Source organism: Ranitomeya variabilis, chromosome 1, assembly GCF_051348905.1.
Source record: "Ranitomeya variabilis isolate aRanVar5 chromosome 1, aRanVar5.hap1, whole genome shotgun sequence".
Lineage (NCBI taxonomy): Eukaryota > Metazoa > Chordata > Amphibia > Anura > Dendrobatidae > Ranitomeya > Ranitomeya variabilis.
Genome location: NC_135232.1, coordinates 673,136,025 through 673,162,996, shown reverse-complemented (window position 1 = coordinate 673,162,996; position 26,972 = coordinate 673,136,025). Strand labels below are relative to the sequence as shown.

The 26,972-nt window shown below is 43.5% G+C and overlaps 1 protein-coding gene across 1 annotated transcript in view; it reads right to left on the bottom strand.

The window, feature by feature from the left end:
- Positions 1-427: 427 nt before the first annotated feature.
- LTK (leukocyte receptor tyrosine kinase) overlaps positions 428-26,972 on the bottom strand; it is a 189,904-nt gene continuing 163,359 nt past the window's right edge. The window contains exons 20-29 of the mRNA XM_077264245.1: positions 25,755-25,941; positions 18,097-18,187; positions 14,300-14,364; positions 12,719-12,848; positions 9,567-9,664; positions 7,419-7,511; positions 6,986-7,087; positions 6,323-6,457; positions 6,093-6,183; positions 428-2,139 (exon numbers count right to left, since the gene is read on the bottom strand). Coding sequence (XP_077120360.1) covers positions 1,759-2,139; positions 6,093-6,183; positions 6,323-6,457; positions 6,986-7,087; positions 7,419-7,511; positions 9,567-9,664; positions 12,719-12,848; positions 14,300-14,364; positions 18,097-18,187; positions 25,755-25,941 — 1,373 coding nt within the window. The 3' untranslated portion in view covers positions 428-1,758. The remainder of the gene's footprint in view (positions 2,140-6,092; positions 6,184-6,322; positions 6,458-6,985; positions 7,088-7,418; positions 7,512-9,566; positions 9,665-12,718; positions 12,849-14,299; positions 14,365-18,096; positions 18,188-25,754; positions 25,942-26,972) is intronic.

Below are 26,972 nucleotides of genomic sequence, written 5' to 3'. Positions count from 1 at the left end.
ATAATGAAATTTAACACTATATGCTAATTTTTTGAGAAGGACCTGTATTTTGTGTGACACAACTCTGTGATTTAAGGGCATAAAAATTAAAAGTTGGAAAATTGCGACATTTTCAAAATTTTCGCCAAATTTCCTTTTTTTCACAAATAAGCGCAGGTAATATCAAAGAAATTTCACCACTAACATGAAGTACAATATGTCACGAGAAAACTGCCAGAATCACTGGGATCCGTTGAAGCGTTCCAGAGTTATAACCTCATAAAGGTACAGTGGTCATAATTGTAAAAATTGTCCCGGTCATTAATGTGCAAACCACCCTTGGGGGTAAAGGGGTTAACGACGACCGGACCCGGTACCGAGTACCCCTAGGCCCTAGCGGGGCGCTCCACATACAGTAATTGATCCTGAATGAGACAACACACAATAATCCGCATGTAAAGATAGATAACTTTATTATATTCTTTGCTAGGATAGTTCATTCTAATAATGTGATCAGCAGTCCATACTACTGGGTTTCATCGCCATGTGTCTTCCCATTGCTGCCAGTTTGTAGGCTGAATGAACACTCATCCATTTCATCTTAATAGTGACATTAAAGGGAATCTTGTCAGCACAAAATGACTTTTCAAACTAAGCACAGGTGCTCGGTGCACCCTTGGCGAGTTGAGCAGTACTATTCGGTCATGCCAAGGTGAACCAAGTGCTTGGTTTGAGCAGTCATTTTATACTGCGGAAAATAAACATTGGCACAACCTAAAAAAAAAAAAAAAAAAACATGCCTCATCTGAAAATCCTATAACCTGAGCCCTAGCAATTCTAGAAACAAGAAAAATATTCACATCTGGGCAAAGAGAATACAGCTTTGAAAATACTGAGTGGATCTCCCGGATCCTCTTCTGCTGTCTCCCATGTCCTCGAGTTCAGAAAAAATACATATGGCAGTCCCAGTATAAAGAGCAGTACCTCCCCGTAAGTATGGCAGTGATGGGATGGGAGTACAAGCAGACGGAAGTGAAACAAAGTTTTTTAAAAAAAAATAGCTTTGCCTCTATAAGCGGCAGTGTGGATGCCGGAGGAGCATTACCGAAGCCCTTGGTCAGAGCTTGCATTTACTCCAGATATCATGCTAAATAGTTCCTATAAGGATAAAAAGTTCCTCTACTTCTGTGCAGGTGGCAGCTTTGCAGAGATCATGAAGTGCCTTGCATATTTTACAGTGTCGGCAGGTTTGGGGTGCCTTGTCCGGTGGGGTGCCATGTTTAGGAGTCAGATTTGACTTGAGGGAAGCTCTACTGACTTACAGTATATGTCAACCTCTCTATGGCCCGTTACAAATGGCCTCTTACTAGGTAGGGTCCGGAAGGTGAGACAACCACCTACCAGACATTTATTGGAAATTGTTACATTTTTTTACTAGCACATTTTCTGTACAATTACACCATTCAGATCACAATTACTCCCCCCAAAAAATAGGAATCAAAATATATATTATATGAGAAGTGAGGTCAAGGTCCAGTCTACTGGCCTCTGCTAAAGTTTTGGCAACACTCTTTACAAATGTAATTCACAGTGATCACTGAGAATGTCTGAGTGTCTCTTCTTCCATCCAACATGTGTGAACGTGGTGTGAGGGTGCAATGAGTTTTCTTTGGAAATGCTGAAAATTATTGTAACTTGTGGAGGAACAAGTTCCACAGTCCCAAAGTACAAACCTGAGTCTTCACATCCCAGCAGGTCCACTAGGACGGTGAAAGAAAGTCAGCAGGTGCTTTCCATCACCCAGGAACCGTACGTTGGGTTCCAAAGATCTTTAGATTTGTTTTTTAGTTTGTGGGACATTTGGGGTTTTGTCTCTGTTGTTGGGTTTGGCTGGACCCATGAACCTTCTGGGGTCTCTGTAACACACTGTAAGCCCGGTGATGAGATGTTCCAGCCCACGAGGTTTTCGACCAGTAACTCTTGAGGGAGATCTTCCAGTTTGTTTTCCATGGTTTGCGTGTCCAACAAAGGAGGAAGAGATGTGTTTCCTACTAGGGACGACATACCGTTACAGCCACTTGGTCGCATTATTGTGCTCCCCTCATCTTCTGGAGGTGGTCCGCTTTCTACCGGGAGCTCAGTATTGGTGACATCAGGATCCTGAAATATGGGAACACCGGTGATTAAATCTAATTCAACCCAGGGAATAAAACTTGTCTGCCCAAGACTTCATATGGACGTATGTTCTAGCACAAACTTTAAGAGACGTGAGTCACCTATTTTTTTTATTGATAAACTAGATCAGCTTGTTGTAAAAAAATTTAAAAAGAAAATATACAGTAGGTACGGAAAGTATTCAGACTCCTTTAAATTTGTTACTCTTTGTTTCATTGAAGCCATGTGGTAAATTCAAAAAAGTTCATTTTTTCTCATTAATGTACACTCTGCACCCCATTTTGACTTAAAAAACAGAAATGTTGAAATTTTTACAAATTTATTTAACCCCCCTCCCTGAAATATCAGATGGTCATAAGTATTCAGACCCTTTGCTCAGACACTCATATTTAAGTCACATGCTGTCCATTTCCTTGTGATCCACCTTGATATGGTTCTACCCCTTCACTTGAGTCCAGCTGTGTTTAATTAAACTGATAGGACTTAATTTGGAAAGGCACACACCTGTCTATATAAGACCTCACAGCTCACAGTGCATGTCAGACCAAATGAGAATCATGAGGTCAAAGGAGCCAGCCGAGGAGCTCAGAGACAGAATTGTGGCAAAGGTTACAAAAGAATTTCTGCAGTACTCAAGGTTCCTGTCATGATCCGTTCCGGGTTTTAGTCCTTTCTGCCCTTTTTCCCAGGCTGATCATGTCTAGGGTTAACTTTGCTCTGCCTCATTCTGGGTTCAGGTTTGCTATTTAGCTCCGATGTATCCTGCAGGTGCTATTTAGCTCCGATGTATTATTGGTTCCTGCCACTGCATAAGTAGCTGACTCTGGTTATATCCTGATTTGTCCTGCTGCGATCCCTGATTGTTCCCGTGTCTGTTTATTCCCCTTCCCCCGTTCCGACTCATTGTCTTACCTTTGTGTTTGGACTCTCTTGTACTTGATTAGGCTTTGTCTCAGACCTGTCTCTGTCTTTTGCTCCTGAAACTTCTGCTTCCGTCTGGTATTGACCCTCTGGTGCGTCTCTGACTATGAGTTGATTTTCCCCTTTGTACTACCCTACTCTCCTGGTTTTTGACGAGGTTTGTTTGACTACCCTGTTGCTACCTGGTGGTGGCCTCACTGCAGGTCTGCTCTGGCAAGTGTTGCAGTCTTCCCTTCACTCTACTGCCATCTAGTGGAGCGTGCATCTACCTGCATAGCTGCAGCGTGACAATTCCTAAGAGCACAGAGTCCTCCAAAATCCTTAAATGGAAGATGTTTGGGACCACCAGAAGTTTTCCTAGACCTGGCCGTCCAGCCAAACTGAGCAATCGTGGGAGAAGAGCCTTGGTGAGAGAAGTAAAGAAGAACCCAAGATCACAGTGGCTGAGCTCCAGAGATGCAGCTTACCCCCGCTGTACTACAGAACGCCACTGACTGTCTGTCCGCAGTCTCCAACATCATGTCCGCTCTCTATCTGAAACTAAGCCTCTCCAAAACTGAACTTCTTCTGCTCCCGCCTTCTACTAACCTCCCTAAATCTGACATTTCCCTCTCTGTAGGTGGCACCATAATAACACCCCAGCAGCAGGCGCGCTGTCTGGGTGTTTTGTTTGACTCCGATCTCTCCTTCACATCCCATATACAATCTCTTGCCCGCTCGTGCCACTTACACCTAAAGAACATCTCTAGAATCCGCCCTTTTCTTACCATGGAGACAACAAAAACCCTCACTGTCGCCCTGATCCACTCCCGCCTGGACTACTGCAATGCTCTATTAATTGGCCTCCCCCTTACTCGACTTTCCCCTCTCCAGTCCATCCTTAATACAGCAGCCAGGGGTGTCCATCTGGCTAATCGTTACTCAGATGCATCCGCTCTTCGCCAGTCATTACACTGGCTGCCCATTCATTACAGGATACAATTTAAAGTTCTTGTTCTCACCCACAAAGCTCTCCACAGTGCGGCACCCCCATACATCTCCTCCCTCATTTCGGTCTATCGGCCTAGCCGACCGCTGCGCTCTGCAAATGACTTTCGACTAACCTCGGCATTAATCCGTACCTCCCACTCCCGACTCCAAGACTTCTCCCGTGCTGCGCCAATCCTCAGGAATGCTCTACCACAAGATACTAGGACCATCCACAACTTGCATAGTTTTAGGCGCTCCCTCAAAACACATTTGTTCAGAGCTGCCTACCACATTAACTAATCAAGGTCATTTTATGTTTGTGTGTGTGTGTAGCCCATTCACTATCTCCATCTACCCCCCCACCCCCTGAAGATGGCTGGACCAGCATTGTAAATACATCATTGTAAATACACACCTGTACTTTGTATCTCCCCACCTCATTGTAGATTGTAAGCTCTCACGGGCAGGGTCGTGTTATTTTGCTTTATTATTGTATTGCTAACATTGTTACCTATGATTGTTGTTTGAAACTGTTAAACTGTAAAGCTCTGCGGAATATGTTGGCGCTATATAAATAAAGATTATTATTATTATTATTATTAGGGAGATGGGAGAAAGTTCCACAAAGTCAACTATCACTGCAGCCCTCCACCAGTTTGGCCTTTATGGCAGATTGGCCCAATGGAAGCCTCTCCTCAGTGCAAAACATATGAAAGCCCGCATAGAGTTTGCTAAAAAACACATGAAGGACTCCCAGACTATGAGAAATAAGATTCTCTCGTCTGATGAGACAAAGATAGACCTTTTTCGTGATAATTGTAAGCGGTATGTGTGGAGAAAACCAGTCACTGTTCATCACCTGCCCAATACAATCCCAACAGTGAAACGTGATGGCAGCATCATGCTATGGGGGTGTTTTTCAGCTGCAGGGACAGGACGACTGGTTGTCATTGAAGGAAACATGAATGTGGCCAAGTACAGAGATATCCTGGATGAAAACCTCTTCAAGAGTGCTCTGGACCTCAGACTTGGCCGAAGGTTCACCTTCCAACAAGACAATGACCCTAAGTACACAACTAAAATAACAAAGGAGTGACTTCAGGACAACTCTGTGACCATTCTTGACTGGCCCAGCCAGAGCCCTGACCTAAACCCAATTGAGGATCTCTGGAGAGACCTGAAAATGGCAGTCCACCAACGTTCACCATCCAACCTGCGGAACTGGAGAGGATCTGCAAGGAAGAATGGCAGAAGATCCCCAAATCCAGGTGTGAAAAACTTGTTGCATCATTCCCAAGAAGACTCATGGCTGTACTAGCTCAAAAGGTGCTTCTACTCAATACTGAGCAAAGGGTCTGAATACTTATGACCATGTGATATTTCAGTTTTTCTTTTTTAATAAATTTGTAAAAATTTCTACATTTTTTTTCAGTGAAGATGGGGAGCAGAGTGTACATTAATGAGAAAAAAATGAACTTTTTTGAATTTACCTAATGGCTGCAATGAAACAAAGAGTGAAACATTTAGAGGGGTCTGAATACTTTCCGTACCCATTGTACTTCCACACTGACACACTAACTGGTTGCAAGGAGAGGAGACCGGTGGGAAATATGGGCAGTGGAATGAAAAACCAACGGGATCAGCGGAGAGTATATGATCTTTTTTTATTTTTACACCCTACCGCTCCAGTGTGTTAAAAAAAAAAAAAAAAAGATGGGGTGTGAAACTAATAACAAAAATGGTGGGGGTCCGGCTTATGGCGCCTCCACCGATCAGTTGATTGATGCTGTGTCTCATTGTTTACCAAACACAGCGCCAAACATTTTGTAGTGGCATTGCCTGGTACTGCAACTCAACTCCATTCACTGCAGACATAGAGGGGGAAGCCCTGGGAGGTCCTATAACATTTGCTATAGTATGGGCATTTGTACCACTTTTATTTTGCATGGGTATTGATAAATCCTCTGCCTGTAAGTGGATGTCAGGAGACAAAATTAAATTTTGCTGACCTTGAAAGCATACAAGTGACTGACGATTTTTTTTAATACCTGCGTGCAGTAGCTTATTCTCTCCAGGATGGTAGAGAAGTTGGGTCGATGCTCCGGTGTGTGCTGCCAGCACTGTGTCATTATCCGATAGCTGAAATAAGGAAATACAGATATTGACCCATAGGAACCTCTAGTGGCAAGAGCTATAGTCCACATGGCTCCAGTTTTAGCTTCAAGGACATATAAAAGAGGCCTGATTAAGTCTATTATTTGTACAAGACATAACTCACACAGGTCCAGGACAGTTTTTTGGAGGATCCATGCGACCACCACTTGTGACAAACTCCAGTACCTCTTGGTTAGTTTTACATGGGTATGGCATGTAACCTAATGAGAAGATCTCCCACAGTAACACGCCAAAGGACCTACAAAACCAAAGAACAAGAATGATGTGAAAGGCTTTCATTACTTTTTAAAGGGGACCTGTTGCCACTTCAAAAGTGGCCAGTTTTTTGTTCAGTTTTATTTCCGCTGCTCTCCTGAGTATATATATATATATATATATATATATATATATATATATATATATATATATATATATATATATATATTTTTAAATCCGCCATACGGTTCCAGAGATACAAACCTTTGTATTTAGTGCTGCTTTTTATGGTCGTTTCTAAGGGGGCGTGTCTCCCAGGATCCTCTGGGGCGTGTCTTTAGGCTCCTCTGTATTGCCCTGCATCGCCGCCCCCTTAGTAAAGACCATAAAAGTTAGCACTATATAAAAAGGCCCATATCTCTGGAACTACATGGCGGATTAAAAATATTACAATAAGAACACAAACTGGCCACTTTAAAAGGGGTGTCCGATTTGGACGGACAGCCCCTTTAAAGATTACGGTAAAAAAATTCATAACCTGAAAGCGTCTCATTGTGATATGTTATATTACCATGTATCAGTTTTAGAAGTGAAGATTCCCTCTAGGAAAGCCTCAGGAGGCATCCACTTTACAGGCAGCATAGCTCTCCCTCCTTTACGGTAATAGCTTGCTCTGGAAAACAGTACGACATATAACTCAGCAGCACATTTGCACCGCGCATCTGACACCAGTATAACATATATAAAAGAAATAAATGACAGCATGTTTCCCATCTTCCTGACACCAGTATGAGAAAATGGGCCATGAGCATAAGGATCATCTTTGCATCCAGTGGAGATTCCCCTCTCTATTACTTATATTTTACATTGTCAGGACAAGTAAATTAGATCCATATAATACCTCCGCCAGGTCACCTCTATCTGACAACAGTATAGGACAGAGGGGGAGACCTGAGCCAGCGCTAGGTATATATGGCTTCCTATGAAAACATTGTGGCACTTACCGGTAAATGTCTCGAGCCATTCCAAAGTCGCCTATTTTTGCCACACGTCCAGTACCGGAGAAGGTCAACAGGCAATTTCTTGCTGCAATATCCCTAGTGGATAAAGGTGCTAATATGGATAAACAAGTTCCTTATTGCACTCACTTTTTCCCTTACAATCCTAAACAATGTACGTGTAAGGTGGAAGGGACAATTGAAACAAATTTTATATAAGATAGGTCCTTGAAGGGGTATTCTCAAGTTATTACATTTCTTTAATTAGTTAGCATGAAACTAAGCAAGTTTGCAATTGACTTGCTTTTTCAATCTGATGCCATTCTCCTGCAATGAGTGAGAGTTTTTATCTTTCATAGTGTACAACTGTTTTCCATAGATCTCAACCACTAGTGCCAGCCCAGACCCTCGCTCAATGTGCGCAGTAGTTACATTCCAGGAGAGGAGTTAATTTCTAATATCCCAGCCACTTGTCTCCAGCTCATTGATTTTTATACAGCAGTTACATAACTCCCTCCCTCCCTATCCCTCTTAGCTCCTAACAAGCTGTTTTTTGGAATCTTTCAAAATCACAACCCATAGCATTGGCTTCTCCCAGAGCAGTTCTCTTAATCATGGTTCTCACTGTCCATATCTGTGTGCTTGTTCAAATGCCTTTTTAGATCTATATGTAAAAATAGTGATAACAGTGTAGGTTTAGAACAAACCAGTGATACCTGAATGTGTTGCAGCAGAACTTGTGCTGAGCTTCCTACTGTAGTTCTACTAATCCTGCAGCTCTGCTACTCACCAGAACTGTCACTCATGGAGGAGAGCCCGCCCTTCCAGAAACCAGGAAGTAAGGAAACTGCACTGCTCTGAGCTGCTCAAGAGGCAGCTTGAGAATACACCTTTAAAGGGGTTTCCAGTAAAAAAAAAAATGAAATGCATAAATGTATGTAACACAGGAAGTTATACAACTTACATTATGCTTTAATTATCAAAGGTGCCCTCATCTTCAGATATCTGTCCCAGCAGGTATACTTCTAGCTTGTGGTCGATAAAGGACAGCATTTCCTCTGTTAGCACAGCATCAGTCTTGTTGGAGAAGGGGGCTGGCTGGCTGAGTGGCATATTTCAATAGCTAAGTTACAGTTGATGTGTAAACAGAGAAGGGGGCTGGTTTTCTAACTGAGATGAGCCAAGCAGCCATCCATCAAGTCGATTTGTCGGAATCCAGGATCGGAGTGAATATCTGAAGATCGGGCACCATTCATAACTGAAGCATATTAGAAAGTTATATTTGCGATCTTACTTTAATTTTTTTTTTATTTAGGCACATTTAAGTTAATTTTTCTAACAGGACGGTCTCTTTAATGGATTATCTGGAGCTGTCCAGAGCCAGTTCTGCATCAAAAGTAATCGGTGCCGATGACGTTACAATCCCACACACCTCCATAGACGTTCACAACCATCAGGTATGCTGACACAAGCACGGTACCTGCCAATACTTCTTGGGTCTTGGGAGTTGTGTGGGGTCTTAAGATCATTTGCGCTGCTCATGTCCGATGGAAAAGTGAATGGCTCTGGATGGTATCGGATAACCTCTTTAACCATGTGTGAATGGGTCCTTGCCCATTCTAGAATCCTTCCTGATTATTTGCCTCTTCTAAACTTGTAAAAAAGAAACCAAATAAAATAATTTCCGATCGCTTACTCTCTTCTCCCAGTGACAGATATCCAGACTGACCCTTATGCAGAACCACCGATCTTTATTTCCGTGTGTAGTGCTACGTGACCCCTGCAGTCAATCAACGGCAGCAGCATGCATCTGCCATACTAGTGGCATCATGGCTCTCATTACTCTGTGGTGATGCCAGTAGTGCGACACATGCATGTTGCAGCCGTTGATTGACTGCAGGGGTCACGTACACACAGAAATAAAGATCGGTGGTGCTGCTGGAGGGTCAATGGTCAATTGAATGGCTAGATATGATTTTGATATTTTACAGTATTGGCAATCACTTTACAATAGTTTTACTAGTTTGCTAACCTCTATAAGCGACGACTTGGCACAATAATGTCTGTAAAGCGCTGTGGAATTAATGGTGCTATATAAGTGAGTAAAATAAATAGAAGGAAAATGATACGCCCCCGGGTTCTCTCACTACATACCTGTGAATGAAATGGTTCTCCTCTAGGTACTTGCATCCACAAGCGATATCCCTGGCCATGTTCAGCAGGTCCGTCATTGTTAGGGACGATGGTTGATTCTGATGAAAGACAAAAAATCGAATAACATTAAAACCTATTTAAAAGGTGACAGCACCCTAATACATTACTGCAGCTACGGTGTATGCGCAGACTTAATTTTTTTCATGTTTTTTTCTTTTTCTTGTAAATTTTTATTATCTTTTCAGGACAATGTGTGGGAAGTTGTCTCAGAGCAGTTTCTAGCTTTGGCCAGTAGTCGTATGGACATGTTCATCACATATTATGGCAGGTTATGCCCTTCAGAGTTCAAGCTTAATTTCCACACTTGAAAAATGTTTGGATTTTCCTGACCCAATTCTCTTGGAGGGCCAGATTTGGTATGGTGCAGTTATTTAGGGTATGTGTCCAAGGGGCATAATGGCTGCGCTTTAGAGACAGCGAATACCTCGCTTCGCCCAAAGCGCCGCCCCCCTTTGTACGTGTGGTTATTCCGCATGTGTTCATTGGACACATGTGGAATCACCGCATCCTATCCATAGACTGGGTTATTTATCTGTTGCTTCATCGCTCCCCAGCATCGCGTTCCGGCGCAGGCGTACTGCTCTGCCTGTTGAGGGCAGAGCAAAATACTGTAGTGTTTAGGCTCTGGGCCTCTCTGACCTTTCCCGGCGCCTGCGCACTGCAGTACTTTGCTCTGCCCTCAACAGGGCAGACAAAGTATGCCTGCGCAGGAACGCGATGTCGGGGAGCCTGTGAAGCAACAGGAGGGCGGCATTACAAGAAGATGGGAGGCGCCGGACCCAGACCTGCGACACCCATCGGACCGCCCCGCAGGGGAGTATAATACAAGTTATTTTTCTTCTCTTGCAGGTTGGATCGGGGGCTTATCTACCGCATTATACAATGTGGTAGATAAGCACTGAAAGGATGTGGCCGTAACTCGTATCGGCCAAACCTGGTGACAGGTTCCCTTTAAAGGAGCTTTCCTTTTTTTTTCATTTTTATTTACCTATAAACTCAACATCCCAACAACAGCACGTGACCACTGCAGCCAATTATTAGGCTGTAAAGTCTGGTGCTATTAATGTCAGCATCACGTCTGAGGCCAGTGATTGGCTGCAGTGATCACATGCTGTAGTAGTGACATCAACAAACTCCGGAGCAGTGGTAGATAAGCAACGCTGGATCATCATAGGGTGTGTAAAGCTGTTTATGCTGACAGCAAAATCAACGATTGTGTTCACAACAGTTACTAAAGGACTATACCTAAAATAGTATATTATTTATTGTCTGCACGGGGGTCTGCAGCCCCTTCTTGAATGAAGTGGAGGTTTTTTTTTAAACTTTTTTATATAATGCCACCGTATTCCACAGCACTTTACAGACAGTCACCACTGTCCCCATTGGGGTCACAATCTGCATGCCCTATCAGTATGTCTTTGGAGAGTGAGAGGAACCCGGAGAACCTGGAGGAAACGACACAAAAAATGGGGAGAACATACAAACTCCTTGAGGATGTTGTCCTTGCTGCAAACCATTGAGCCACCGAGCTACCATGGAGTCACGGTGGAATTGTACCCACTTGACCTCCACACTATTCATTGTCAATAGGACTCAAAAAAACACCAGAAAAAAGGCAGAGATGCTTACCTGCCCAGGCCTCCAAACAAATGCACTATCAGGGTGCAGTGGACCCAATTAAAGATGGCGGCAACACAGGTGCAGCAATACCGATGAAACAACCACTTTAAATCTAGTGTGTGGCTGTTTGGTATATTAGTGCACAAAAAATTATAAAAATCCGTATGCGGTGTTGTTCACATCAGGTGATGCCCAGCATCTGGCTTACAGCCACAGTTTTTGAAAAAAAAAATTCGGAGGATTTCTATGTCCTCTTAGTGAGTCGGTGAGCTCTGTTTTTTTTTTTTGTTTAGTGATAGGACTCGCAAATGTGGGGACCTTCCATATGTGAGCTTCCATATTTTGGCCATAATATTAACTAATACCTCACATATATTTATATGTGTTTTTTGCACTTTTTATCCTTCATGGTGCAGCTGAGTCCAGATGGCTCTGTAAACTGTGGCCTCTGTTCACACAGGATGCTTTTGGATAGCACTGGGCAACCCGCCTGATCTAAGAGTATGGACATCATTAATAGGCTGTAAGCCAGATGTTCATCACCTGATGTGAACAACCCCGCATACAGATTATCATTTTTTTGTGCACTAATGTACCAAACAGCCACACATTAAATTGAAAGTGGTTGTTTCATCGGTATTGCTGCACCTGTGTTGCCGCCATCTTTAATTGGGTCCACTGCATCCTGATAGTGCATTTGTTTGGAGGCCTGAGCAGGTAATCATCTCTGCCTTTTTTCTGGTGTTTTTTTTAATTTTTTTGGAGGATTTCCAAGTCCTCTTAGGCTACGTTCACACAATCCTTTTTTTGGTCCTTTTTTTTTTTTCAGGTCCTGTTTTGGAAAATCCGCAGTGCAAAACTGCACTGCTGATTTTCCGACTGTTTCTTCTGCGGATTCCTCTGCGGGTTTTCAACAGCACTTTCCTATTGGTGCATGTTGAAAACAGGAGCGGAATCCGCAGCAAGAATTGACATGGTACTTCTTTTTTTCCGCAGAAAATCCGCGCGGATTTTCCAGCGGAAAAAAGGATAGTAGGCACAGCAGTTGGAGTTTTCCATAGGGTTACATTGTACTGTACCCTGCATGGAAAACGGCTGCGGATCCGCAGTGCAAAATCCGCTGCGGATCCGCAGCAAAAAAAGGATCGTGTGAACGTAGCCTTAGTGTGTCAGTGAGCTCTGTCAATAGGACTGTTGTAGCAAGCTGAGTGCATTGCTCAGCTTTATCCAGAAGTCCCATAGAAAATGAATGGAAAGGAGGTCGAGCATGCACACGTCCCGCTCTGTTAAATAAGGAGCTGCAAATCCTAGTTCTCCCATTCTTGGGATCATAGGGAGTGGTTGATCCCAACAGTGATTACTAATGTATCCCCTATTTTCGGAATAACCCTTTAAGCAGTCAATACCATGCTATAGTGTAATTCCTGCTTTTTCTGTAGATTAAACAAAAGTCGGTGTTAGTGTGCACTCACCACCAGGGGCCGGTGTTGCCTGAGGAATGTCTTCATGTCTCCGCCAGACATTAGCTCCAGTAGGATGAAGCGCGGCAGAGTCTGCAGGCTCACTCCAATACAGCGCACAATATTCTGGTGACTGAATTTACTGTGTGCAGACAACAGGAGAAAGCCAGGAGTGTTAGGTCTGCTTCACAGACACGATGAGACTAAACATTAGGTATATGGTCAGTATTTTACCTCAGTATTTGTAAGCCAAGACCAGGAGTGGAACAATCTGAGGTAAAGTTTACTAGAAACACGTCACCACTTCTGTATTTATCACCCACTCCTGGTTTTGGCTTACACATACTGATGTAAAATACTGACCAAATACTGAACGTTTGAACATGGCCTTATGCAAATGTCAGGACCACTCACTGTTAAAAAGCATTTAAATGGAGCCTGTCATCGTACTCATGCTCCCAACCATGGGCAGTATGAAACAGAGCCTGGCGGCACAATTAGAGCCAGGTAAGGTTTTCTCTGAAATACTACGGCGTATCAGAGATTATATGTTTTAAAGAAGGACCACAGAAGGAGACTAGACAAGTCTGGCAACGCCCCTGGCTGGATTTTTCCCGGCGCCCCTGCAGATGATTGATAGATCTCTTCCCTAGCTAGACAATTGTCAATCACCCAGAGCGGCGCTAGGAAGAGCCGTTCAGAGTTGGTGGCGGACTTGTCTAGTCTTCTGCTGTGGTTGCTAGCCGGATTGTCAAAGTATATTAAATATAGTATATCTCTAAAAAGCTGGAGAGTTTCAAAGAAAACACATCTTGCCTCAATTGTTACCATCCGAAAGCCTCAATTTATTCTGCAAAATATGTACATTGTGGAATTTCATCAATTATCAGAGTAGTTATACGGTTATTTAGCCACTAGGTGGCACTCAGTATCCTGTATGAAGCAATGATATCAGGTTCTGTAGAAAGATGAAAGAGGGAAAGTCACAGATTCAGTGCACATGAATTAGATCCTTAGGTAACACATTGCCTAATATCTGTCTCATCTCAGGCCCACTGCATTTGCCTGCCCAATCTATAGAAGGACATGTAAACTGGTTCCCCTGTAAGGCTCTGTTCACATGTCCAGTGGTCATTTCAATTTTTGCATCCATTTTAGGATGACAAAAAAGCGGAAATAAATGATCCATTCATTTCATTGGAGGCAGAAATGTCCTATATGTTTGACTGCAATCCGATTTATAGCCCAGATCAAAAAATGGTCTGCACAACTTTTCTTTCCGGCTCAGAAAATTGATACCAACTGGATCAGTTTTTTCTTTTTTTTCATCATCTGTAATAAAAATGGATCCACTACCAACAAAACAGAAGCTGATGAAAAATGGAAGCCAAACTGTGTATAAATAAATATGCTCTGTTTGTAATGGATATTTATATATTTTTTTAAATAATGGACCAATTACAAACAGATGCAAACTGGACATGTGAACAGAGCCCAAGAGAACGGGCACATCCAAATATAGGCAGTCACACGTCCTGTCCACCAGGAGGGCTGCTGTGTCCATAACTCAGAATACCTATAGTTGTGTGATACCTTATTATCAATGCCTCCATGAGAAAGTCCATTTCATCCTGCTCGGAGCAGATTTCTGGCAGAGTCTAGAAAAATAAGAAAATATTCTGTGTATACCATATCTTACTAGATTGAGAGGCTGAGGGTGCAGCAAAAAAAAAACCTTCTATTATCTTTTGTATTGATCTTTCAGATACTTATCCTTTTTATTCAGCTGTAATGGGGTCAGGTCTGGGATCTTTTATTAATATAGGAGGTCTGCAATTAATTTAGGGGGTTTGATCTAGATTTGATATTAATGGGAATCTGTTACCAGGTTTATGCTTCCCTATCTGAGAGCAGCATCATGTAGAGACAGAGACATTGATTCCAGCAATGTATCACTTACTGTTCTCCTTGCTGTAGTTTTGATAAAATTGCTGTTTTATCTGCTGCTGCTGCTCTGCTACTCCTCTTACTGATGAGTTCTGTATAACTCCACCCACACTTCTGGCTGGCAGCCAATCAGTGGTGTGAGTGGGGTTATACAGAGCTCATCAGTGAGAAGACTAGCAGAGCAGCAGCATATAAAACAGGTATTTTATCAAAACTACAGCAAGGAGAACATTAAGTGATACATCGGTGGAATCAGGGTCTCTGTCCTTACATCGAGCTGCTCTCAAGCATAAACCTTGTGACCAGTTCCCTTTAACATAGGCATCTGAGATCATCCCTTTAATATAGGCATCTGAGATCTGAAATGATTGTAGGGATATGGGATATAATTCTGCTATGGGGTCTGTAGGACTCTAGATTCTCTCCTTAGTGTTCCTGGAATCCCTGTGTCATATTCAGACTTAACACAATATATCAGTTTTGACCATTGGATTCCTTCATTAAAGGTACACACAGACATTGGAGGTCCCGTTTGCTCACTGTGTCACAGATTGCTTATCATTCAAAGCGCTGATCGGGCATGGTGGATTTTTTCGGCTTACGAGTGATGGTTGCATTATCGGGTGAAAAAATCTAACATGGCCACTGCGATATGAGGTGCCCTTTTTACCTCTGATGATTCAATGGACTGACAGTTGATCGTTTGTTGGCCCATGTTTTTGTTATGTCTACGCTACTCATGCCTCGGTAGTCAACAGTGGCACAACTAGAAAATGCTGCTAGATTTAAAGAGATAAATGATAGATAGAGCTGAGGAGTGAATTAGTGGCCCCCAGGGCCCAAAGATCAGGATGCCCACAAGACCCAAAGATGAGGCCCCCAGGACCCAAAGATAAAGAGGCCACCAGGGCCTAAATATAAAGAAGCCCCCAAGATAAGAAGGCCCCGGGACCCAAAGATAAGGAGGCCCCCAAGATGCAAAGATAAGGAGGCCCCCAAGACCCAGATAATGAGGCACCCAAGACAAAAAGATAAGCAGGGCCCAAAGATAAGGAGGCCTCCAAGACCCAGATAAGGAGGCACCCAAGACAAAAAGATAAGGAGGCCTCCAAGACCCAGATAAGGAGGCACCCAAGACAAAAAGATATGGAGGCTCCCAAGACCCACAGATAAAGAGGCCCCTAAGACCCAAAGATAAGGAAGCCCCCCATACCCCCCCACCCCGGGGCCCAAAGATAAGGAGGCTCCAGGAGCTAAAGATAAGGAGGCCTGGAATATTACCCTTCTTTCTCTACTAGTTAGAATCATTTTCACCTCTCACATCTTGACCGGCAGAGCAGCTCTTTATTATCAGTGACTGGCACAACCATTAGTTTTATACATTTTACTGAACACATCCTAACCCAATCTGCTTTTCAGTAAATCCACACCCTTGTTCTGCCAGTAGGAAACAAGCTTTGATAGCCATTACTGGAAGGCAGATGTTTATCTGGACAAACGCTGAAGTCACTTTGTCCAGTTCATTGATCTTCTCAATATAAAGGTTATTTGTTCTACTTCTACACAGGCCAATTAAGTGTCACATGGAGAGGGTCTGACTGGAGGGGGATCTGGGCATGTGACATGATAAGATCCCTGAAATTCATGATTTAGAGATTCTACCAATTATCTCATCTACTAAACTCCAAAGCCGGATGTAAAAGAAAAATACTGCAAACAAATTCATGGAGTCAGTCACCCCCCAAAATGCGTATTACACTAGCTGTACAGTTATATAGGCAAACTAGTCTCTATGGAAATCATGCCAGTGCTGAAATTTTTAATAGTACATGGACTGAAAGTATTACTTTGAATTAAAATGCAAATGAGGAGACTTTGGTACATGTTTGGCACGGCCAAGAGCTTGGCACACTGTTAGGGTATGTTTCCACGTTCAGGAAATGCTGCGTGTTTGACGCTGCGCCGCCGCAAGGTAAAACACAGGGCCCTATGTGTGGTGTGCAATGATGCCGGATGTGTGCAATGAACACATCCGGCATCCTCGCGTCTCCATAAGGGGGCAGCACTTTGGGCGGAGCGAGTTTGCCGCTCCGTCCAAACCGCCGGCCATCCTGAACGTGGACACGTACCCTTATACTTCTTCAATTTACATTTTGGTGATTTCCCTTACTTCTGATTGACAGCACGCACTTGCCTAGATCAAGCACTGCCTAAGGTCAGCCTACGTGTCTGCATGAGCACACCAACACTGCCTCAGCCTGGCCCTGCAACACACAGTGTCAGTGCCGTACACAGCATGGGCCGATACTTTCTCCTCTCTGAGGCTGCCGTTTGCTACAGTAATATACCTAAAAGTGTAGCAAGCAGAAAAAAAGCCAGGGAAGAGGATGTATGTATGCGCAGGCGCTGACGCCATGTGCATGCGCCCAGGTTGGGGCAGTGTCAGTGCACACAGGCAGACACGAGGGCTGAGTTGAGGCTGCACTCACTACGGACAAGTGAGCACTGTCAACCAGAAGTAGGGGAAGTGCCCAAAATTCTGACTGAGGGTATGTGTCCACGTTCAGGATTGCATCAGGATTTGGTCAGTATTTTTCATCAGTATTTGTAAGCCAAAACCAGGAGTGGGTGATAAATGCAAAAGTGGCGCATATGTTTCTATTATACTTTTCCTCTAATTGTTCCAGTCCTGGTTTTGGCTTACAAATACTGATGAAAAATCCTGACCAAATCCTGATGCAATCCTGAACGTGGACACATACCCTAAGGGGCGTAAAGGAAGGGAAGCACCTCCTTTGTATTTGAATTAAAAGTAAATTTTTACAGGCACTGATCCAGTAAAATATACAGTTCTTTTATGATTGTTATAGGGGCTAAGTCTCTGCTATCACTGTACAGCTGAGGCATTTTGCGGGTGATAGACTCCCTTTAAATATTTTGTGCTGTATATAGTAATATACATCATGGGATATAACTAATCAATTACAAGACGTCTGCTGTGCCTGGGACTGTGTCACATTCACCATATGTTATAGTGTACAGCGTGTCAATAGCCTTGTGATGTCTGAATTAAATTTTTACTGCAGATCATTTACCAGAACGACTACTGTAAGGTAGTGACGTCTATAGAGAACAGGGGGCTACATAGAAAAGATCGATAATAGGCCCCATTGACGTTTTTATTGATTTCACCACACTGATCATCCATGACAGGAGGTCAAGGGTTCCTCCTTGTCTGGGTCTTGGAGGCCTCCTTATCTTTGGGCCCTGGGGAAAATATAGTAGAACATGGTGGCCCATTAAAAGGATTGGTGAAAGAAGTTATCACCTACCCACTGGATAGATGATAACTTAATGATCGTTGGGGTGCGATCACAGGGATTTGCACTGATCGGCAGAGTATGTATGAGGTTTAATAAAAAAGTACAACAATTTATACTTACCTTGATAGCTACTTGCAGAGGATTGGGATCTCCTGAAATGCCAACAACAAGCCCTTCATAAACTTCACCAAAGGCACCATGACCAAGGGCCCTATTGAGAAGAAATAAAAACAAGGCAGACCTGAAATATGTAAAATGGGTATTCTGAAAACAGACATTTATAGCATAGGATTGTCTGTGGATAGGTACAAGATACAGCTCTGATAACTGTACTGTGCATCTGTGCATCAATCCCATGAATAGGGCAGCTTTATATCCACTGGATACAACAAAAGTTTCAATTAAATGACAGCAAGTAGAGATCTTAAAATTCCTGGAGTATTAGGACAGAAAGCAGAAAAATTATATATTTTTCAGTATTGGAAGAAAAAAACATGTATATGTCAATGCCCTTTCATCCCCTTCCTGACATAGTATGTACATGACATAGTATGTACTAACTGAGCCGACTCCATACAAGGCAAGTGTCAGTTGTTTTACACATCCAGCACCTGCCTTTAACAGCAGCAATTAGAGGTAGCTTCAGTCACTTCAGTTTAACCACTTAAAGGGAACCTGTCATCCGGATTTCGCTAAGTAAACTACAGACACTGTCAGGTTGGTGTTGTTACACTGAGTAAAATGATACCTGGGGTGAAGAAATCTTGAGTCTTGAGTCACAAGAGTCTTGTAGTTCTTATGTTCTACAGTATGTTCTACAGTAAGCGCTGTTCCCCTGTGTGTGGTGCTGAAGCCAGCTTTCATCCCTTCTCCTCTGCTCCGCTGGCAGCAGCGAGAGCAGGGAAGAATGAATGAAGGAAAAAAACAAAGTGGGGTCCCCCCTATGTATTTCAAGCAATCCAGCAAAACTCACAGGTGCGGACTGCTATTCTCAGTTTAGTAAGGGGCCATGGATATGGGCCCTCCCAACCTAAAAAAAAGCAACCCAAACTGCCCACAAAAAGCAACCTGAACTGCCCAGAAAAGGCGCATCTATTACATGCGCCAATTCTGGAGCTTTGACCGGTTCTTCCCACTTGCCCTGTAGAAGTGGGGTAATAAGGGGTTAATGTCACTATCCTATTGTAAGGTGACATTAAGCCGGCTTGGTAATGGAGAGGTGTCAATAAGGCAGGCTCCTTACATCTTCTCGCCCGACCACTTGCACCAGTGACCCCATTCTGTCACATCTCCTCCAGTCCCTTTCCCCAGCTGTCACCTCTCACCTAACAAAAATATTCAACCTTTCTCTCTCTTCCGGTATTTTTCCCTCTTCAATTAAGCATGCCATCATACACCCATTACTTAAAAAAACCATCCCTCGATCAAAACTGTGCTGCTAAGTACAGACCTGTCTCTAATCTTCCCTTCATCTCTAAACTCCTCGAACACCTGGTCCACTCCCGTCTTATCCGCTATCTCTCAGATAACTCTCTTCTCCACCCTCTTCAATCTGGTTTCCGCTCTTTACACTCTAGTGAAACTGCCCTCACTAAAGTCTCTAATGATCTACTAACAGCTAAATCTAATGGTCACTACTCCATGCTAATTCTCTTGGATCTCTACGCAGCATTCGATACTGTGGATCATCAGCTCCTCCTCACTATACTCTGCTCCATCGGCCTCATGGACACCTTTCTCTCCTGGTTCTCCTCCTATCTCTCTGACAGCTCCTTCACTGTATCTTTTGCTGGTTCCTCCTCCTCTCACCTTCCCCTTACTGTTGGGATTCCTCGAGGATCAGTCCTAGGCCCCCTCCTCTTCTCTTTGTATACTGCCCCTATTGGACAAACAATCAGTAGATTCGGTTTCCAGTACCATCTCTATGCTGATGACACCCAATTATACACTTCTTCTCCTGATATCACGCCTGCCTTTTTAGAAAACACCAGTGATTGTCTTACCGCTGTCTCTAACATCAAGTCCTCCCTCTATCTGAAACTGAACCTGTCAAAAACTGAACTCCTCGTGTTCTCTCCCTCTACTAACCTACCTTGGCCTGACATTGCCATCTCCGTGTGTGGTTCCACCATTACTCCCAAGCAAAATGCCCGCTGCCTTGGGGTCATACTTGATTCTGAGCTTTCCTTCACCCCCCACATTCGATCATTGGCTCGCTCTTCTTATCGGCATCTCAAAAACATTTCTAGAATTCGCCCTTTTCTTACTTTCGATATTGCAAAAACTCTTAGGGTACTGTCACACAGTGGCACTTTGATCGCTCCGACGGCACGATCCGTGACGTTGCAGCGTCGCTTGATTATCGCTCCAGCGTCGTAGACTGCGGTCACACTTTGCAATGCACGGCGCTGGAGCGATAATTTCATGACGTGGTTGCGATGTAGAAGTCATACGGGACATTGGAAATATCGTGCACACCTTTGTACGCCCCCTGAGGAAGCGGTTACACACAGACGCGAAACGCGTACGCCCCCTGAGGAAGCGGTTACACACAGACGCGAAACGCGCGTTGGGGTACACATCCAGGATCCAGACGGGCTCACTTGAACACTGATGGGTAATTAGTTCTTACATTTTTATGCTCTATATGTTGTAAGGCACTTATGCATGTATGGTAATACGGTCAGCACTAATACAAGCTGGTAATATTTACTTTAGTTACCATGCATCAGATATAATTCTCTATACATATATGGAGTTTATTGTTACTTGTTGCTGCAACATATAATTTATATTATTACTGCATTCGTGTCCCGATCTGTGAACCTGGTGTATTGGTTGCACCAATGGACACAGTCACAATTCACTTTTTTATAATATGATGTCTTCTCCATATGCGATATGTATGTGCTTTTATGCAAGTTGAATTTTCAGTAAACATGTTTTAATGTTACTTTTTGGGCCATTTTTTGACTCTTTGTCCTCCAATATACCCATACCTGTCCGGCGTAGTCAGTCCCACGGCGTAATCCATGTCTGGGGAATGTACAGTTTACAACCGGGAGTGGTGCTAATGCGACTGCCCCCGACTGTAAACTACTGGGGAATGAATGAGAAGCAGCGAGCACAGACTCAGTGACATCACCGCTAGTTACTGAACCTGCGCCCGCAGCGTCTCATTCATTCTCCAGTAGTTTACAGCCGGGAGCCGTTGCATTAGCACCACTCCCGGTTGTAAACTGTACATTCCCCAGATATGGATTACTGCATGGGACTGACTGTACGCTGGAAAGGTATGGGTATATTGTTGGTTTTTTATTTTGACATTTTTTACAGGAGATCGAGGGCATCGCTTGGAGTAGCAGACTAAAAAAGATGGGAAACTTTGTTGTGTCTGATTTCATTAAAAGACTTTATTCTGACTGTGTGGAGTCTTAACCCCTTAATCCTATATGACGTACTATCCCGTCGAGGTGACCTGGGACTTAATTCCCAGTGACGGGATAGTACGTCATAGCGATCGGCCGCTCTCACGGGGGGAGCGCGGCCGATCGTGGCCGGGTGTCAGCTGACTATCGCAGCGGACATCCGGCACTATGTGCCAGGAGCGGTCATGGACCACTCCTGGAACCTTAACTCCCGGCACACTGCGATCAAAGATGATCGCAGTGTTCCGGCGATATAGGGAAGCATTTCGCAAGAACCTGCGCGCTTCCCTGAAACCCTCCGAGGGTCTCCTACCTCTTTCCTTCCTGCAGGCCCGGATCCAAAATGGCCGCAGGGGGCCTTCCGGGTCCTGCAGGGAGGTGGCTTGCAAGCGCTTGCTCAGAGCAAGCGTCCCTGCAGTGCCTGTCAGATCGCTCATCTGACACAGTGCTCTGCAAAGTGTCAGATCAGCGATCTGACCCTATAACATGATGCCCCCCCCCCCCCCCCGGGGCAATGTTATAAAGTAAAAAGAAAAAAATATTCACACATGTAAAAAAAAATCCTAAATAAAGGAAAAATATATATATTGTTCCCATAAATACATTTCTTTATCTAAAAAAAAAAAAAAAAGTACACATATTTAGTATCGCCGCGTCCATAATGACCCGACCTATAAAACTGTCCTACTAGTTAACCCCTTCAGTGATCACCGTAACAAAAAAAAAAATGAGGCAAAAAACGCTTTACTATCATACCGCCGAACAAAAAGTGGAATAACACGCGATCAAAAAGACGGATATAAATAACCATGGTAACCCTGAAAACGTCATCTTGTCCCGCAAAAAACGAGCCACCATACAGCATCATCACCAAAAAAATAAGAGTTAAAGTCCTCAGAATAAAGCGATGCAAAATAATTATTTTTTCTATAAAATAGTTTTCATCGTATAAATGCGCCAAAACATAAAAAAAATATAAATGAGGTATCCCTGTAATCGCACTGACCCGAAGAATAAAACTGCTTTATCAATTTTACCAAACGTGGAACGGTATAAACGCAACCCCCCTAAATAGAAATTCATGAATAGCTGGTTTTTGGTCATTCTGCCTCACAAGAATCGGAATAAAAAGCGATCAAAAAATGTCACATGCCCGAAAATGGTACCAATAAAAACGTTAACTCATCCCGCAAAAAACAAGACTTCACATGACTCTGTCGACCAAAATATGTAAAAATTATAGCTCAAAACGTGGAGACGCAAAAACTATTTTTTGCAATAAAAAGCGTCTTTTAGTGTGTGACGGCTGCCAATTGCAAAAATCCGCTAAGAAACCTGCTAACAGTATAAAAGTAAATCAAACCCCCCATCACCCCCTTAGTTAGGGAAAAATAATAATGTAAAAAAATGTATTTATTTCTATTTTCCCATTAGGGTTAGGGTTGGGGCTAGGGTTATGGGTCTGTTGGGGTTAGGTGTGTGGTTGGGATTAGGGTTAGGGGCATGTTCGGGTTAGGGGTGTGGTTAGGGTTATGGGCCAAGTTGGGATTAGGGTTAGGGGTGTGTTTGGGTTAGGGTTTCAGTTAGAATTGGGGCTGCCACTGTTTAGACACATCAAGGGCTCTCCAAAAGCGACATGGCGTCCGATCTCAATTCCAGCCAATTCTGCGTTGAAAAAGTAAAACAGTGCTCCTTCCCTTCCGAGCTCTTCTGTGCGCTCAAACAGGGGTTCACCCTAACATATGGGGTATCAGCGTACTCAGGACAAATTGGACAACAACTTTTGGGGTCCAATTTCTCTTGTTAGCCTTGGGAAAATAAAAATTTGTGGGGCTAAAAAAACATTTTTGTGGGAATTTTTTGTTTTTATTTTCACAGCTCTGCGTTATAAACTGTAGTGAAACACTTGGGGGTTCAAAGTTCTCACAAAACATCTAGATAAGTTCCTTAGGGGGTCTAGTTTCCAATATGGGGTCACTTGTTTTTACTGTTTGGGTACTTCAGGGGCTCTGCAAATGCAACGTGATGCCTGAAGACCAATCCATCTAAGCCTGCATTCCAAAAGGCGCTCCTTCCCTTCCGAGCACTGCAATGCGCCCAAACTGTGGTTCCTCCCCATAAAGGGGTATCGGCGAACTCAGGACAAATTGGACAACAACTTTTGGGGTCCAATTTCTCTTGTTACCCTTGGGAAAATAAAAATTTGGGGGGCTAAAAACCATTTTTGTGGGAAAAAATGATTTTTTATTTTCACGGCTCTGCGTTATAAACTGTAGTAAAACACTTGGGGGTTCAAAGTTCTCACAACACATTTAGATAAGTTCCTTGGGGGGTCTAGTTTCCAATATGGGGTCACTTGTGGGGGGTTTCAACTGTTTAGGTACATTAGGGGCTCTGCAAATGCAATGTGACGCCTGCAGACCAATCCATCTAAGTCTGCATTCCAAATGACGCTCCTTCCCTTCCGAGCTCTGCCATGCGCTCAAACGGTGGTTCCCCTCCACATATGGGGTATCAGCGTACTTAGGACAAATTGGACAACAACGTTTGGGGTCCAATTTCAACTGTTACCCTTGGAAAAATACAAAACTGGGGGCTAAAAAATAATTTTTGTGGGAAAAAAAATATTTTTTATTTTCACGGCTCTGCGTTATAAACTGTAGTGAAACACTTGTGTTGTAAGAACTTTGAACCCCCATCTAGATAAGTTCCTTAGGAGGTCTACTTTCCAAAATGGTGTCACTTGTGGGGGTTTCAATGTTTAGGCACATCAGGGACTCTCCAAACGCAACATGGTGTCCCATCTCAATTCCAGTCAATTTTGCATTGAAAAGTCAAACGGCGCTCCTTCCCTTCCGAGCTCTGCCATGCGCCCAAACAGTAGTTTACCCCCACATATGGGGTATCGGCGCACTCAGGACAAATTGTACAACAACTTTTGTGGTCCATTTTCTCCTGTTACACTTGGTAAAATAAAACAAATTGGAGCTGAAGTCAATTTTTTGTGGAAAAAAGTTAAATGTTTTTGTTTTTTTTTAAACATTCCAAAAATTCCTGAGAAACACCTGAAGGGTTAATAAACTTTTTGAATGTGGTTTTGAGCACCTTGAGGGGTGCAGTTTTTAGAATGGTGTCACACTTGGTTATTTTCTATCATATAGACCACTCAAAATGACTTCAAATGTGATGTGGTCCCTAAAAAAAATGGTGTTGTAAAAATGAGAAATTGCTGGTCAACTTTTAACCCTTATAACTCCCTGACAAAAAAAATGTTGGTTCCAAAATTGTGCTGATGTAAAGTAGACATGTGGGAAATGTTACTTATTAAGTATTTTCTGTGACATATCTCTGTGATTTAAGGGCATAAAAATTAAAAATTCAGTTTTTTTCACAAATAAACACAGGTAATATCAAAGAAATTTTACCACTATCATGAAGTACAATATGTCACAAGAAAACAATGTCAGAATCATCAGGATCCCTTGAAGCGTTCCAGAGTTATAACCTCATAAAGGGAAATTGGTCAGAATGTAAAAATTGGCCCGGTCATTAACGTGCAAAGCACCCTTGGGGGTTAAGGGGTTAATAACCCTTTAACAACTATAGGATTAGTAATGGATAGTATCCATTGTGTCTTATTGACACTTCTCCATTACTAAGCCGGCTTAATGTCATCTTACAACAGGAAGGTGACATTAACTCCTCATTACCCCACTTGCCACCGCTACAGGGCAAGTGGGAAGAACAGGGCAAAGCTCCAAAATTGGCGCATCTAATAGATGCGCCTTTTCTGGGCAGCTGCAGGCTGCTGTTTTTAAGCTGGGGGGCCCATATCCACATATCCATGGCCCCTTACCAGCCTGAGAATAGTAGCCCGCACCTGTGAGTTTTGCCAGGTTGGTTGAAAAACATAGGGGGGACCCCACATTGGGTTTTTCTTTCATTCATTATCCCCTGCTTGCACTGCTGCCGGCAGAGAAGGGGGACAATGGATGAAAGCCGCGTTCAGCACCACACACAGGGGAACAGCGCTTACAGTAGCGCTGCTTCACCAGCGGCCGTCCATGTGCACGGAGGACAGTGTACACTGTTCTCCGTGTGCACGTGTGTGGCACGTTTTGCGGCCCGTGTGTCCGGGTAAAAACGGACATGTCTGCGTGTTTTGCACACAGACACACGGTTCGTCAAAACACGCTAACATGTGTGTCAGTGTCTCCGGTACGTGAGAAAACTGTCACTACACGTACTGGAGACACTGACGTGTGAAACCTGCCTAACACACAGTTGTTGATTTGTAGAGTTGTTGAGCTGTTGATTTCTTGTTGATGAATGGTTGCAGTCCTGTAGTACCTGAGCAAGGTGATATTTTTCCTAGGAACTTCCTTCAGTTCGCTTAAGCCGGCTCCTTTCCCAGCAAAGCAATAGTTGGGGTTGTAGTCTGTCATGATGATGGAACTGCGGATCTTGCTTAGCTTGTACTCTGTGCTCTGTAATCTCACCCGAGCACCCTCCAGCTGCTTCTTCTTACGGTGGTAAACTGAGACGAGAAAATGGGGAAGATACCAAACTAAGACAGAGCAAAAGACCATGTAAATAACAATTCAATATAGCATACAAGATATTATGCAAAAGTATTACGGTAGAAATGTTTTATCAAGAATTTTTCATGTACTGATGACTCAGACCAGGTTCCCTTTGTTGTACAGAACATCCACATTCCAGATCTCGACAATAGGAGGATAAAATATACTCAGGACGTTTGTCATCTGTATGCTACTTCTACTGCCAGGACCCTCACCAATCCTGAGAATGGGAGGGAGGCAAAGTCCCCTCTGGGAATGGAATAAAAGAAAGTAAAAAAAATTGCTTGTTTCTGTATTTTCTGAGATCTATAACATTTTCATTTTTTTGTCGATGGGGCAATGCAAGGGTTTGTTTATTTTAAAAAAGCGAGCAGACCACTTTGATACCAGCTTTGAAGAGACAATTCCAGCAGATAGGGGGCAGTTCGCAGAGCTCCTATCAAGTGGGGTGGACTACCGGCATGGCTGCTGAACCATGGTCCTGCGAATCGATTTGCTTATGTCTATATAGTCTAAAGGGGTTGTCCAGGCTCGGGGGTTCAAGTCTGCAGTCACTCTTTATGTGACTGCAGACTTGTGAATCCTCACAGCGCGCAATGTGAGTGCTGTCAGAATTTTAAATTTCCAGTAGCAGGCGTGCCAGTGATGGCAAGTTGCGATTTATATACATGTGGTCACATGCCAACTAGCCGTGCGCAGCCTCTCTCAATACAAATAAATTGAGTGAGGCCAGACACGCCTAGTCGGAATGTGGTGGGAAATATGCAAATCATATACGTACAGCCACATGACTGCCTGTTCCTGGCATTGGAAAACCTTGACAGTGCACACTGTGAGGATTCACGAGTCTGCAGTCACATAAAGAGTGACTGCAGACTTGTACCCCAAGCCTGGACACCGTCATTAAGTATAAATGATACAGAAGGGTTTGATGACCTCTTGGGCGAATGTCATGTAAGACACTGACGTTTCTATGTGATTCTGA